The sequence below is a fragment of the Necator americanus genome, chromosome X (genome assembly GCF_031761385.1).
Source record: "Necator americanus strain Aroian chromosome X, whole genome shotgun sequence".
In the NCBI taxonomy this organism is placed as follows: Eukaryota; Metazoa; Nematoda; class Chromadorea; order Rhabditida; family Ancylostomatidae; genus Necator; species Necator americanus.
This window is the reverse complement of record NC_087376.1, coordinates 2,926,954-2,942,369: the sequence shown is the minus strand read 5'-3', so window position 1 is coordinate 2,942,369 and position 15,416 is coordinate 2,926,954. Positions and strand designations below refer to the sequence as shown.

Below are 15,416 nucleotides of genomic sequence, written 5' to 3'. Positions count from 1 at the left end.
GCTTTCGTATTCAGCAAATATTTTCCTTTGTTCTTAGCAGAGTTGGCGAATCTTCTTTGTATTTTCAGACTAGTTTGCATATGTTGAAGCATTCATAGAATACGTCAATGATAAAATATCGATTTTTTAATTTGCCGTATAAATAGTGCATATAAAGTAAGCAGAAACATCGTCAGTTTTTCTATGTAATTTCGACGTTTCGCGAATTTTTTCATTAGTTGACTCATCAGGTCGATGAGCTGCGCATTTGAACAACGAGACAGTTTGAAATCTATAGAATAAACATCGCCAACGCGTCTTATTAGATACCTGCTTTGTTGAAACATAGAACCTCGAGCTAAGATTCGTTTTTCATCTTCTACCCATTAAACGGGAACTGTACGACGGATTAATTACTGATAATTATCTTCGTATGGCCAATTATCGTCGTTGGATATATTCTGTAAATTGCTCTATAATTATCGTTGAGGTAAGCGAGTATGTGTTCGAATTCATTTTACTGCCAGAGTTTTTTTTTTTTTTTTGTGGATAGCAACTCTTTTCAGGTTCTTCTTGTAGCCTATATTGCCAAAACGATCTCAGAAAAATGGTGGTATCTAATTCCAATCAGACTCACTAGCCCAATTTTTATCGTTTATTCCGTTCTTATCGTTGTTCAGGTCGGTTATTTAAGGTTTCTTTGTAAAGACGAGGCTTATTATGAGTGTTATCCTCGTGAATTCGTGTTTTTCTTTTCAGTTTCTCACTTGTGTATGTGGTTTAATTGGGGTACTAGTTTCAAACAGTTATCTACTTTCCGCTTACTGGTTATTCATGGTCCCATTGCTTCTTCTTGATGCAGTTATGATTGCACCTTTAGTGGAATACATGAGTGGTGTGCATAGAAATATTGCTGAACATATTCAAAATGTTACCACAGAACAGGTATGTGGACAGAAATATAATTTTTTAATGGCAGGATACCACGACATTGATGATGTATGGATTTCCCCATGAAAAAAGGTAAGAGGTGTAGATTGCAATCATGAGCGTGAACACGGTCAATTCCTCTTAATCATCCTGAAAAACGGCGGGGAACGACCTTCTGTTACAATTCTAACTACGAAACACCTTATAACCCGCCACCTTCGTATATGCATCGATTCCTCAGCAGCTTATCTATTGGTTCAACATGCCTAAGCCGTTAGGAAGGCGTCACTGATTTCCGTCCATTCGCTCTAGGACGCGGCGCGTTTGCACGAGAATGGCGCGTTATAAGGTGTCTCGTACGGTAAATCGTAACGGAAGACCGTCTTCCACGCCGTTTTTCAGAACGATTAGTGGGAATTGGGAGTGGTCATGCTCATACTCGTAACTACACCCTTAACCTTATCTTTTCCTGGACAGATCGCAACATTGCAAATTTCGTGGTATGCTTTCCTAATTGGACTCTATCATACTCGGTCCATAATTTGATTTCTTGTGTGAAGTATCTTTTTATTATCCATGACCGCTCCTCGGAGACAGGATAATGTTGTTATCCACATTTCTTACAACATTTTTACTTGGTTAAAGTTTTAATCTGTCGAACTCTGTGTAGATGTTCAGGTCAAAGCAGGTACGGCTCAGTGCAACGTATGGAATACCATTCAGTCAGCTCACAACTGTTGTTCACCTCATATTTTACATGGATATTGTCAACTTGATGGTGAGTAGTAGATATATAATTTGATAACATCTTAAAGCCTTTTTCCTACATGCGTTCGATCATTTAGTATTGATTTATACTTGGTTTCTTTTTTCTTTTTCTTTTTTTAAAGTCTCTCTTCTCTCTTTTCTTCCTGTACTCTTTTTATCAGACTGTCCACACTCTCATTGATAAAGCCCTGTTTTAAAGTGAAGGAATGGAAGTTGATGTTCAACAAACGAACCTCCCATTTATTTTTGTGCTTCATCTTAGAAAGGAAATTTGTAGTTACATTATATTATCATTAGTTACATCTGTCTACGATACAAATTTGTGCAATTTTTTTGCAGATATTTTATGGACTTACTCCTGCAGAAATTCCACAAATCGTTTCATCAGTTAGCGTTGCTAAACGAACATCAGAGATAGTGTTTACATGTTTGTTTACTTGTTTAAAGTCGTCATCCCACGAATTTGTGGTGGTGTGGATTTCCGATAGTCAAAGACTAAACGAAGTCGTAGATTGCAGAAACGAATGGGATCTCGCTCATTTCTTCCCAATCGCCGTAAAAAACGGCCCGGAAGATGCGGAGCGTGCGCAAGGGTGGCGCGTCCCAATAGAACTCGTCGTAGAAAACGTCCCGGAACGATCGAAGTTCTTTTGGAGCGAGCCGCCTTTGCGCACGCGCCGTATCTTCCGGGCCGTTTTTTTACGGCGATTAAGAAGAAATGAGCGAGATTCCACCCACTTCTGAACTTGACGACCCTGTGTAGTCTTTGGTCCTCGGAAATCCATACCACTCCAGATTCCTGGGCTGATATTTTTAACTGCATAGGATCCATTACACCCTGTCAATGAGGAAGGTTCTGGAGTACTATTACCAGAATTCCCTCAAACCCTATGTTTTTCACAATTTTTTTTGCATTTTTGAATATCGCTGTTGTGTACATGCTCAGAAACTCGATAGAAACCTTAGACTAGAGGCTAGTTAGATATCCTTATGGATGGATTAAAGTATAATACATAACTTTTACTGAAGTACATACTAATCATGTAATTTTTTTCCAGAAAAATGGAATAGACCGATGTACTGTGCATCTGTAGAATCTGCTAACAATTGCGTATTTCCCATTCTTCGGTGAGTCATTTTATGAATTTTCACGGATCCTCGCCTACTGTCTGCGTTTTATGGAAAGGTCCATCCAAAAAAAAGAAAACATTACGATGACTATCGCTATAGTGTGAAGCGAATGTTCCTTGAAACATTTCAGGATGATGCATAAAGAGACGGATGTGATAGGAATACTAATCTACTACGTATTAGTTCCGCTAAAATTCGTAGTTGTATTCGTACTGAGAAAGGATGTTAGTGATGTATTCACACAAATTGTCTATTTACGGACACGAACTCCATACGGATGGTGAGAATGAGTTCTGGATTTAAGAATTGTTTTTTTTTTTTTATCCGAGCCTTGTCGTCTAGGGATTGGACAACCGATGATGATGATGCAGAAGTGTTAGAAGATGTATATTCGAACTATTCTACGAAACGATCGATAGGTCCTGAAATTGCTGCGATTATGGCTCGACCACGTGTCGAAGAAATAGAACTTTCTGAAAATCCGAAATAGTTATCCACATTATTGTTTCTGTTTTAAAGTGATATTTTGGAAAAACGGTCTTTTTATTAGAGAAAAATAAACGTTGCTCAATATTTTGGAAATTCTGGATCACAAGCACAAATATTCTCTTTTCTAAGAATATTAGGCTAGAAGGGTTATCCAGAACTAGAACATGGAACTACCTAAGGTGTTCTATAATAAATATGTAGGTCTTATAGTCGAAATGTCTAGGATCTGAAAGTAAAGTGATAGGTTAGTAGAACAATCAATACCAATGGTGGTTTTGTGGAATTTTGGACGAATATTTAGCGAATTTCTTCACTGCGTCATTTAATTCGTAATGAAGAATAATAACGAAAGTTATGCAAAACTTCCTGCAAAACAAAACTTGGGGAATTGACAATTCGTTATTTAGTTATGTGTAAAGTAGTCGAATGTAGTAGCGGCTATCATTTAATGATCAAACTAGTCATTAAAAGAGTGAAATAGTTCACAAAATCAAGAGAATCGTAGACAAACGACATTGAAAATGATCGGCGTAACCTCGAACGCAACAACAACAACAAAACAAAAACGATTATATAAAGCTAAATACGATAAGGATTCCCTATCGTAACCAGCAATGGATATCGACACAAAAATTAAGGTGAATTTCTTTTCAAATTCATTTCATGACTCTATTCCAACGATCTTGATTTTCAGGCGTACCGTCTTGTCGGTTACGCAGCGATTTCGTTCTCGGCCGTTGCCATACTGTCGATATGCGTCACGCTACCGATGGTATACAACTATGTCAGCCATGTTCGCGACAGAATGAACCTGGAAATGACGGAGTGCCAGGTGAGAACTACTTCCACAATGAATCTAACAGCATTAATGCAGAATGCATTAAATATAGGAATCGGTGAAATCCGTATGGTCTGATGTTAGCAGAATCCGTGATATCCCGGCTGGAAATCGTACCGCCCGTCAGACTGGAGGATACGACACTGGTTTTAATGATGCTGGCGACTCGTGCCAAGGATGCTGCCTTCCCGGAGCAGCTGGCCCTCAAGGTGCACCTGGCAGACCTGGACGTCCAGGAAAGCCCGGAGCTGCTGGACAGCCAGGAAATCCTGGCCGTCCACCACCGAGACCATGCTATGACGTCACTCGGCCACCATGCAAACCTTGCCCAGCAGGAGCGAATGGAAACCCAGGTGCACCTGGTTTGCCTGGCGATAATGGAGCGCCTGGAGGACCTGGACCTAAAGGTATGGATGGATCTCCTGGCGGACCTGGACCTAAGGGACCAACTGGGCCCCCAGGAGGCCCTGGAAAAACGGGAGCGCCCGGACAACCTGGTCGTCCAGCTATTGTCGCCCCAGTAAGCATTCCAAGTCCCGGCCAGAAGGGAGCACCAGGACCACCTGGACCTCAAGGATCAGCTGGACAGCCTGGAGACGATGGAAAACCAGGTTTGTGATAATCTTTCCAGAGCAGTATAGTGTCCGTTTATTTCATGCTCACTTAGAGTTATTCTGTTCAGGATCACCTGGACAGAAAGGACCACCTGGACAAAACGGACGGCCCGGTAGTGACGGAAATCCTGGCACTCCTGGAAGACCAGGAAACGACGGAAAACCAGGAGAGAAGGGCATCTGCCCCAAATACTGCGCTATCGACGGTGGTGTGTTCTTCGAGGATGGAACTCGTCGTTAAATATCCTACCGATCATTTCTGTAACATTTGTAATGAAGAGTATGAAGTGAACTTCTTATAGTACAAGGAATTTGAGAGCAGACCACTTTGGTTGATGTTTTGAGATTTATAGGATTGTCCTACTTCCCGATATTGAGAGAGAAAAACAAAAGAAGAATCACCATAATTTCTGGATGACCATAATTTTCTTAGAAAGGAATAGGAAGAGATATTTTGAAAAGCCTTTTAATTTCAATAGCTTTGCAGCGACGAAAGAAATTGGGAGGTAGTTCTATTCAGCTGACGTACCATTCTAGACGCAGTAGATGCCCGTAGGCCAAGAAGTATACGAGATCCTGACGGGCACAATGAAGTACTAATTCTAGTGACATCAAACGCTAAAGATTACGTGGAGTTCTTGGTCAATTTTTCATTTTCGACTAATTCTTCCAGAACTCTCAGCAACAGCAAGGCCGAATCGAAAATCACAAAGAAAATCTTTCGTCGAAATCCTGTTCTCGTAACTTTACAGCGTTACTATTTACACGAAGAGTTGTGGTTAAATACGCGCTGGCACTCGAATTCATGGAACCAATACCTCCTGTTAAGTGGATTGAAATTCCACCCAATACTGTAATTTGATCCTCAAATAATTCCCTTAGCAATAAAATGAGGTGGACCAGCAAATTTGTTGACTCACAAACAAATACAGCTCCGTACTATTCACTAAGAAACTCCATGACACACATCAAATTGCTAATAATTAGACAAAATTCAATTCAAAATTCTACTTAATTCAAATTCTTTATCTAGTAATGAGCACATTCTCCGGAAAACATATTTACACGTGAATACACCAAAAACTCCGTATATTTTTCCGGACTAAAATCATTCAGAAACCAGAAATATTATTATGAAGCTCAAAAAAATTCTCGACTAGTTTGAAAGAAGCACATTTGATCAAGGAAACGATAGTATCTTCTAAATAATAAGAAGATGAATTCACTTCCAAATAAGGTATCACATATATTAAAACACAGGTATCACATATAACAAAACAATCCTCATAAAAAAAAGGAGGAAAATTCCCTTGCATAAATATATTAAGGTAAGCGATTACATCAGAGTAATTCTTAAGTGCTATGACCTTCCTTAGCAGTTTCCTGTCGTGCGGGGAAGACGTCACGAACAAACGCTGGTAACGGGAATCTTCTTGGAGCTGACTGAAAATAAGGCACAAAAATTTTTCGATACTCCAAGGTCGACGAGAAATTCTAATCACTGATTTACACACATCATTTGAAGCAACTTGTACTGTACTCTTCCTATGAATGAAGTTGTGGAGAAAAAATGATATAAAACCATAAAAATGTTTGATAAAACCAAAATAGACGTCATAGATTTACTTGATCTGGAATTACTTCAGTAAGAGTATTTTCATATGCATTTTTTTTTTGCGCTTGTTAACTGTAACTTTTTAAGATTTCCAAACTATATCATTAGTAGAACTTATTTTATCCAGAAGGAAATTGAAAAGACTAAATCAAAGGGACAAAGGAAACATGGTAGACTTGTGCTGCGAACAAATAAAGTATTTTACAGACGTCTGTACTTATGTTTACCATCACAACCGCATGTAGCCCGAGGCAAAAATAAGAGAATAAGTCACGGGTCGTTCGAACAAACATAAGCACCACAGAGAAAGAAGAGCGCATCTCAATTTCTCCTAAAAGACCCGCAAGTCACGAAACGGTTGCAATACGTGAAGAATCCTTGGTTATTTTAATTAATTCTTTATTTCAGCGAAAAATCTACAAAATCCTAGAAAATCGTATGGAATACGAGGATGTATGTACGTATGAAGAATCAATTAAAGCTACTTTCCAACGAAAAAAAAACTACATCTTTCAAATGTTATCAATTCAAATTCTTACGCTTTTCTTATTTCCTTTCTCGGATTTCCGCTAGTGATCTGCTTATGATCTACTCAATAACTGGGATCGCACTAATCACGTCCTGTTTCCAAAGCGATTTCCGTCGCAGTTTCTCGCTTTCCTCATTTCTCTTGCTTCTATTTCGATACTAACACTCTTCTTTAATTAGTTCTTTGAGATCTTTGAGGTTTGAGGTTTATTGACTTAAATTTTCCTCTTTATATACCCTTACAGAAAGTAGTTTGGAACAGTAGGATTTAGAGAGCGTAGTGATCAGTTTATGTTCGGAAATAGCAGTGGTTCATAGTAAAATTTCGCAAATTTTGTTAAGCGTTCGGAAGTGAACTTTTCAAAAGCTTTTCTCCGTAGCCTTATCTATAGACTGTGCATAAAGTAATTTCAAAAAAAAAAAATTAAAAATGTTGCAACCTTTTCATAACTTTATATATGCATAGGCCTACAAACTGAGGAGTTCCCTCCCTCTCTGTGCAAAAATAATAAGTCAGCACATGCAAGAGTATAACCACTTCACTTGCTTCATGTTACGGTTCCACACACTATTTCTAATCAATATTTCTGGATTTCATGCAGTTCAGTGTTCAAAGTGAAGGGATGAACTTGCTATGGTCTAAATATTCAGACTAGGTAACCACACATTGAGGTGCATCACAGGACCACATCTAACTCTGTTGTTTAAAGGCATCACCTCACGAATCTGAGGTGGTGCATATTTCAAGTGGAATATTCTTATAAGGGATAGTAGATTATGGAGAGGAGTGTGATTCCGTCCATTTCTTCCCAATCGCCGTAAAAAACCGCCCGAAAGATTCGGCGCCGCACAAGGCTGGCGCGCTCCAGTCGAACTCCTTGTAGAAAAAAGTAAGCCAGAATGCCCGAAGCCGTATCTTCCGGGCCGTTTTTTACGGCAATTAAGAAGAAATGAACGGAATCAGTCTCTCCCCATAATCTACTATGCCGTATACGAATACTCCACCTGAAATCCGTACTACCACAGATTCGTGGAGTAATGCCTTTAAGACTATACGCACAAAACACGTGAAGATTTAACGCTACGTGGGTGGTCTCATTACTCGTATGGAAGTACTCACGATGAGTCTTTGACTTCACCAAAGGTTCAGCGGACTGTATTTGTGATTTGGAGCTCCCTTTACCCTAAAACACTCCGTATGAGTTGACGTTTAAGTGTTAAGGGTCGTAACATAAAAGTAGACATGATTTTATGAACCAGAGATCTATGAAAGCGAAAAAGTTCGAGGGTGAAAATTTAAAAATAGTCTCTTGGGTATCTCTTCTTCTTCGTTCTTTTATCTTCTCGTGAAAATTTGTAAATACATTGAATAATTATTGCTGTTTTTTTATAAACAATGCTCCACGAAACGTCACTGCGTGATTTTCGTCACATTTCCATCGTGGACAACATTCTAAAGTTTTCTAGGTGTGATTTTCCTCTCAAAATTAATAGATGTTGAACTGTACCATGTTGAACTTATTATCAACCTCAAACCTATTGATGGTTATCGGAGATCAAAGAAACCCGCTGATAGTACGAGGATCACTATGTATCAATTATATCTACCACGAATTACATCTACAAGAATTTCATACAAGTCTTTTCGAAACTAGATTCATTCGAAAATATTTTCCGAAGGTAAAACAGGTTCTTGTAGAATTTTTTTTTTCCAAATAATCGAACGTGTGCGAATTTCCTTGCGTACACAGAAGCAAAACGACACGCGCAAAGTGTGAGACAAGAGAGATCGTCGATGCGGAGCGAAAACGTGAGGAAACATCGACGTTCCTCCGTTAGATCGACGTCTGTTTGCGAATTCGCAACCGAAAAACGTCATCATATTTCTTAGATGAACTGTCGAAGAGAGAGTCACATGTTTTCGAGCTGAATATCCGAAGAAAAAAATTCAAACATTACAGAATTTTGTTAGGTGCAAAATCTTATATTTCGTTATTATTATTATTATTTATTTTATTATATTATTACTATATTATTATTTATTATAATTATGTATCTTGTCATTATTTATTCATTCTTATTTATCATTAATTTATTCTTATTTGTTTTCCCACTGTTATTTAGTATGAGTTCTTAATTTGAGCTGGACGCGAATTTGTTACAACCATTACTTATTTTATTATTTTATTATCATTATTACTATTTATTTATTTCTATTGATATTTCGATTTTTACGATACTGTCTTTCAAAAATCTCCATTTTTTTTCTAGGATATCGTTGGATGTAAGTGATTTTCTGTGATTTTTTTGAAATGTGTATTTGAATGCGATGTTACTCCGTCCTCCATAATATACTAGTAACACAAAAAAATTGTATAAATCTCATTCCCATGATCTACAGAAAAATATTGAAAATCCTGAGGAAAAGAATCCGTTAAGAGCTCTGAAATTGTTGAGTTCCAGAAATGTTTCCTTAAAGGAGTTAAATCAGATTGAAGGGAAAAATTGTATAATCTAAAAAGAGATTTTAGAATTATAGAGATTATTTCAGAGGTGATTAGAATTTGTGAACTGGAAGAAATAAAAAATGTTTTTGTACGACCATCTAAAGAAAAATATGGAAGTGTGCCATTTTGATGGATAAGCTAGAGGTTATCCGACATTTCCCTGCCAACTCTTCCTTTCATTGAAAGAGAACTTCACCCAGAAATGATCAATTTCTATAAAACGCACGCATCCGAGGTTTGTAAGCACAATTACACATGAAACACAAGAATTATGTGTTAGAATTCCTGAGTGTGTCTCCGTCGTCTTTCACGAGGCGAACCGATTCGGTTCAATCTGCTGTGTGACAGGTTGCTGGAAATAATTCAATGCGAAATAACCCTGCTCCGATTACGGGACAGGGCAGCCGTGGACAATTATTGCCAACAACACAACTTCCGACAACTGTCCTTCAAATGGGTCAACTGACGGTGATCTACTCGCATCCGTACCTTACCATTATTTATCATACTAGTTAACTACAAACCTTTCTACATACAGTGTACAGAATTGCTCCAGTTAGGATGATCAGACACAATAAAAAGATGACAGTTGTCGCCATAATACAAAAACGTAGAGTTATCAGCATATCTCCAGCGGACTGCAAAGAACAACTGGTTAGTTACTACAAAGTAAATCACGTTAAACACTTATTTCATACCCTTGCCGCGTACTGGATGTCCTCCATACCACATGCCTTGAAGCAAGTATTCCCGAATAGGCTTCCAACCATTGTTGATGCACCGCTCGGAGAAGCGTCAGGAGCGTCTGAATTTAAGGATTTCACAATAATTTAAACAATCAGAGAAACATCTACAAAGTCTAGGATTCTGCGAGGATATTTCAGAAGTGAGTAGACCAAAAACGAGCGGAAAAGCTCAGCTGACAGAAATGTCAGCCGCGTGACCGAAATGTTTAACCGCAACTCAAGTGAACGCAGAGATGAGTGACCAGGCGAGGCTCGTTTATAATTGCCCTCCTCGAATCCAGTTTATGTTAAAACGATCCAGATCAACTTGTCAGTGGCGATCTACCGACGTGGAGAGTGATGCGCTTGAAGGTGCATGAATTTAAAAGAATGATTCTAAAAAAGTGTGTTTTTTAGCCTCTACCTCTAGCTATTTACCGTTTAAAATAAAACAAGTAGGAATATTTCAAGAAATCACGATGAAATATTCTGGAAATACATTTGGAATATACTAGAAATGTAGCATTAAACTGTTTTGGAAATAATCTTTGATCACAAAAAAAAGAGATCAATTTGAAGCGTAAATTCGTCTAATGTGAGCAGTAGGAAAGCTGCAACAGCAATGTTTGTAAGGCAATTAACCGTGACTCACTGTATATTGACATTAAAAAAAGAGTGATGAATCGCGGAGGAATTACTCACTCCTCCTCAACATTTTGACTTATTATATTCCTTTATAGAGACTTCAAACTTCCAAATAAAAATCTACAAAAGAACTCATTAAATTAGTAAGTTAAATACTAAAAGGTAGAACCGGAAATTTGAGGAAAAAAACATGTTCCTGGTACTAGTTCGGTACCTAGCACAACGTGTATACATATACATACTCGCTGAGGCGGATTGAGAAATAGGGGAACATACTAGAGGTGTGTCGTATTACGTACAACACATTGTAATTGACGTATTGCACAATTTCTTATGTTGTATGTAATTGATACTTTTAATTCATAGGTTTATAGGCATCACTCCACGAATCTGAGGTGTTATGGATTTCAGGTGAAGTATTCTTCTAAGTGATAATAGATCATGGAGAGGAGGGTGATTCCGCTCATTTCTTCCTAATTGCCGTAGAAAACGGCCCGGAAGATGCGGCTTCAGGCGTTCTGGCGCACTATTTTCTACAAGGAATTCGACTGGAGCGCGCCAGCCTTGTGCAGCGCCGCACATTCCGGGCCGTTTTTTACGGTAATTAGGAAGAAATGGACGGAATCAGCCTCTTCTCCATAGTCTCCCGTCCCGTATACGAATACTCCACCTGAAATCCGTGCCATCTCAGATTCGTGGTGTGATACCTTTAAAATTGTTCACATTTTGAATAAGATAGTCAGAACGAAATTAACCGTAACCATTTCTGAGACATCTGAGAAAGCAATTGTTGAGAGCTTTGTTGAGAATTTTCTTAAATCAACTTAATAAGAGATAAAAGCAAACGAAATTCGACAGGAGAAACCTCCGTGCACACCAATACCATCTCAACAACTCAAACACTCTCAATGGTTGTTTGTTTAAGAATTTCATCGATTCTATACAAACAATCCTGGAAATTTTCTCTTTCACCAAACAAATTTTGAAGAAAAAATTCCGGAAAGAATCGTTGATTGAAAAAGTGGATTTTCTAAAAGCTATTCGAAACGTTTTTTATATATTGGTTTATTATCGTTACATGATTTTTACGAGCCTGTAAGTGGTATTTTTTTTTCGTTTCACACGAATGCAATTAATCGAGTCGACATTACGAATTACATTAGAAATATAAATGACCGACCTTGACTTGGCCCAGCACCCATAATGTTCGTTATACCGCTGATGGTGCGAGAAACATCGCTGAATAGCTGAGGCAAATCGACCTCACGTTGACCCATTTCGACTCAACTGAAACAGATCAATATAGTCGCGGAGGACAATAGGCTTTGAACTGGATGAATGCAGGATGTTGCGAAGGAAGTGGTAGTTCTTCTCCGGAGGACAATAAATTGACGAAATCTCGTCAAAAGACGTATTTAACGCTATTCTTATAAAATGTTCAATATTGCCTCATATTTCTGGAAGAATGGAGAATTGTGGAACGAAAAAAAAAAACGTATTCTAAGGTTTTTGGAGAAGCTCATAACGTTAAGAGCTCTTAAGGAGATACTTGACATATTTGTCGATATTGTGTACTGTCCCTCGAGAGTTCGATAATGAGTTTCGAAGCACTAACCCTCGAAATTCGTGAAAATATGGGACCCAAGCAGAACAGCGAACAATCATTACTTCCTTGAAAAGTATATGAGAAGCGTATACTGCCAAAAAGTTAACCAAATGTCCCCTAGAATGGGACCTCTTTTTATCCTACTCCTCTTCGAAGCTTAATCTTTTCAAGAGGCTAACTTTAGCACTTTTTTTTCGGTCAGCTAGTGGAACCATTTAGCCGAGAAGTTGAAAGCTGCAAAAATATCCTGGCGTATTCTACGTAGGAATAAACAAATGTAAAAAAACATCCTTTTTTGAGGTACAACATTTTGTTTTTGTTCTCCTGCTTTCGCAAAAGAATTTTACGTAGTTATTTTGAAAATGTTGCTTTGGAGACGACATAAAACAACTGCAAAAATACCTGTACACAAAATTATTATTGGAGAATGTTTTCTTGTTATGAGAAAAAATATCCAGTGAATAACCGTCTGCGCTATGTGCACCACTGTAGGTGAACGATTTCGGAATACATTTATGTATTTATTCATTTGTAAATATAACTGGTCTTTTTTTAAAAGATAAGAACGAAAATGAGGCGTAAAATTCAGAAGTTCCTATAAAATCGCTTAAAAAATTAGCACATCAAAAAATAATATTGTTAGAGGTCATTTATACAAAAATAAGTAAGCATGAGATGTTTTTGAGTTCATCAAAATTTTGGATGTATGACGTTGCATTTTTAAATAAGGATCTTTTTTTTCCCAGAAAACATATTTTCATTGATTAGCAATGACATTCGAATGAATTACGAGATTAAACATGTTACGAAGTACAAGATAGTTCAAAAAAGAAATCAGCAGCTAAAATACATACTTAATTAGTTTATAAAGGTAGGCACTGCTCATTACGGTTTGGTTTCGTAAAAAAAAAAAGCCAGAAAATATCAGGAATAAGTACACTTTGTTGAAAAATAACACAGAAATGAAGGAATTTTTTTTTAAATAAGAAATTACATAGAAAATGCGAATAGTTCAGAGAAGAACAAAACGGCACTAAGAAAAAAAAAAACGCTCTTTCTGTAAAAGTGCATTAAATCAACGGATTATTATTTGTAGGAATAATAATGTTCAATCGGTATCTATGGAATAGTGAGGTCAAAAATCCCGTGAAGGACTCTATACGATGTAAGGCGCAACGTGAATGCCGAGTGTTGGCTAATCTTAAGTGGAGAGGGGCCCGCTCCAACGTTCGCCACGAGAATTTATTCCAAGCATAAAACTTGAAGCTAATTTGATCATTTAATTCTAAAATCCGCACCGGACTCATTCTCGAAACAAGAATGATCCGTAAAAATTATCCAGACACTTGAAATTTGCCACAAAAAAAAATTCGGATCTCATGTATAACCAGTAAATTTGTAGTGAGTATGTGTATTTGTTTTACAAATTCGATAAATACAGAGGCTTGTCTGGATTTATTCATAAAGTTCAAGTTTTCTAGGATTGAAAGAAGGGTCCTCATATCCTAAAATGGTACTGAAAAAAGAACATGTTGTTCGTTTATTTCTTGACGAAAACGCTAGGAACTCGTCTCGTATGAGGATCTACCGCCGTAAAAAAATGCACTTAGGAAGTGGTCAGCAAGTAAATCACCGGAAAGTCGCGAGCCAAAACGTGGTCTTCCGGTGTGTTTCGAGTAAGACCAGCAGAGACTCGCTCCATACGTAAGGACCAGAAGACACGGAGAGAACCACGAGAACAGCGAGCGAGAGTGCACTGAATTAGTTCCACGGTGATGTGTTAATCGTGGAAGAAAAACCACCGGACGAACCATTAATGAGCAAATGTCAGTAAACCATGCTAACTGGGATATCGTCGAAATCGGAAAGTAAACAAAATCCTGTTTTTCTCACGGATTTGGGTCAGTTTATTGTCAAATTTTTGTCGTTTTTTTTTTTTGGGAAACTAGTTGTGATGAAGTGAAAGTTTTGAGTGGAGCGGTTGATTTAAGTGGTGGGGGCTACTTGAAATGTGAGAAGTTGGGAAGCAGTGATGCGGATGAGCTTAGAGTTCTCCCTTGAAAAGCGCTCGAGACAATAAACGTGCTCGTTTGCAAACAAAAACGAGAAGCGCTCAGGTGCGACCAGCAGAACTGGTCATTCAAAGAACACTACACCATGGTCCGTCCCGACAACCAAACCCTTCCAGGAAGTCTCCCGAATCTTTTTAGAATGAAGTGGGGAATGTTTGTTGAATCATGTTTCTGGAAAACCTGATGGCGAAACCAAGGACTTTAAAGACATGATCTCTGTACCCTGTATCCTAGAATTACGATTACTCGACACAATTAAGAAAATAGTCATAGAGAAAAAGGGAAGATGAAAGAATTTCTCCAGATTTTGACATCGATTCAATATTCTGTCGAACAGGTTTTTTTCAATCATTTGAAAAATTCCGTGAAAATAACTATGGAAACTTTCCAAGTTCCTTATATTTATATAGCCGCAAATCTAAGAAATTTTCGTTGTCGTGCTCTTCCACGCCGCCCGCAACAAATCTCGAATCTTCGAAGATCCATGAAAATAGGTCAAGTTCGCATCGGAGAAAAGAAAATTATAAAAACTGTTCTCTTGTTCCAACCTATTAAAGAAAAACAAGCAATTTTTGAATTCTGACATAAAAATAATTTTGTAAATAATTTTGGAATTTCATAGAATTTCCCTTATAATTTATATTTTGATACTGATAACACGTTCCCCGTGAATAGAAGTGAATAAAAAAAAACACTTTTCTTCAACTGAAACATTTTTGTGCTCTTCTTGTTATTCCAATTTTTCGGATAAAATTGGAGGAATGCATTAAAAACGTCCCGATCGTCCGTTTTCTGCAAAAATACAAGTGTATGGCAACCGTTGCTACAGCGTTTGGAACGATGAAAGAAGAAAAGATGGCTGGAGGCATAGGAATGCATTTAGAAGTCCAAGCACCAACGGTTAATCGTTTTAGACCGGCCGTTATGTTCGAACAAATAATGAACAAGAGGATTATATGTTTCGGCTGG

General features: G+C 37.9%; 3 protein-coding genes across 4 annotated transcripts; 2 read left to right on the top strand and 1 right to left on the bottom strand.

Moving 5' to 3' along the window:
• Positions 1-412: 412 nt before the first annotated feature.
• RB195_021338 (uncharacterized protein) lies at positions 413-3,298 on the top strand (the record flags this gene model as incomplete). Its single annotated transcript, XM_064208026.1, has 7 exons — positions 413-469; positions 546-659; positions 739-924; positions 1,588-1,687; positions 2,736-2,805; positions 2,939-3,088; positions 3,151-3,298. The coding sequence occupies 7 exons, from the start codon at positions 413-415 to the stop codon at positions 3,296-3,298; spliced, it is 825 nt and encodes a 274-aa protein (XP_064063907.1).
• A 613-nt stretch (positions 3,299-3,911) lies between these two features.
• RB195_021337 (uncharacterized protein) lies at positions 3,912-4,990 on the top strand (the record flags this gene model as incomplete). Its single annotated transcript, XM_013441959.2, has 4 exons — positions 3,912-3,935; positions 3,992-4,129; positions 4,188-4,746; positions 4,818-4,990. 4 exons carry the CDS (start codon positions 3,912-3,914, stop codon positions 4,988-4,990), a joined length of 894 nt encoding a protein of 297 aa, XP_013297413.2.
• Positions 4,991-6,102: 1,112 nt separating this feature from the next.
• On the bottom strand, positions 6,103-12,046 carry RB195_021336 (uncharacterized protein; the record flags this gene model as incomplete). Of its 2 annotated transcripts, XM_064208024.1 has the most annotated exons (5): positions 6,152-6,192; positions 8,013-8,076; positions 9,924-10,037; positions 10,098-10,204; positions 11,950-12,046. In XM_064208024.1, the coding sequence occupies 5 exons, from the start codon at positions 12,044-12,046 to the stop codon at positions 6,152-6,154; spliced, it is 423 nt and encodes a 140-aa protein (XP_064063906.1). The 2 variants fall into 2 exon arrangements, with proteins under 2 accessions (XP_064063905.1, XP_064063906.1); XM_064208025.1 differs by lacking the exon at positions 8,013-8,076 and having other exon boundaries at positions 6,103-6,192.
• Positions 12,047-15,416: the final 3,370 nt, after the last annotated feature.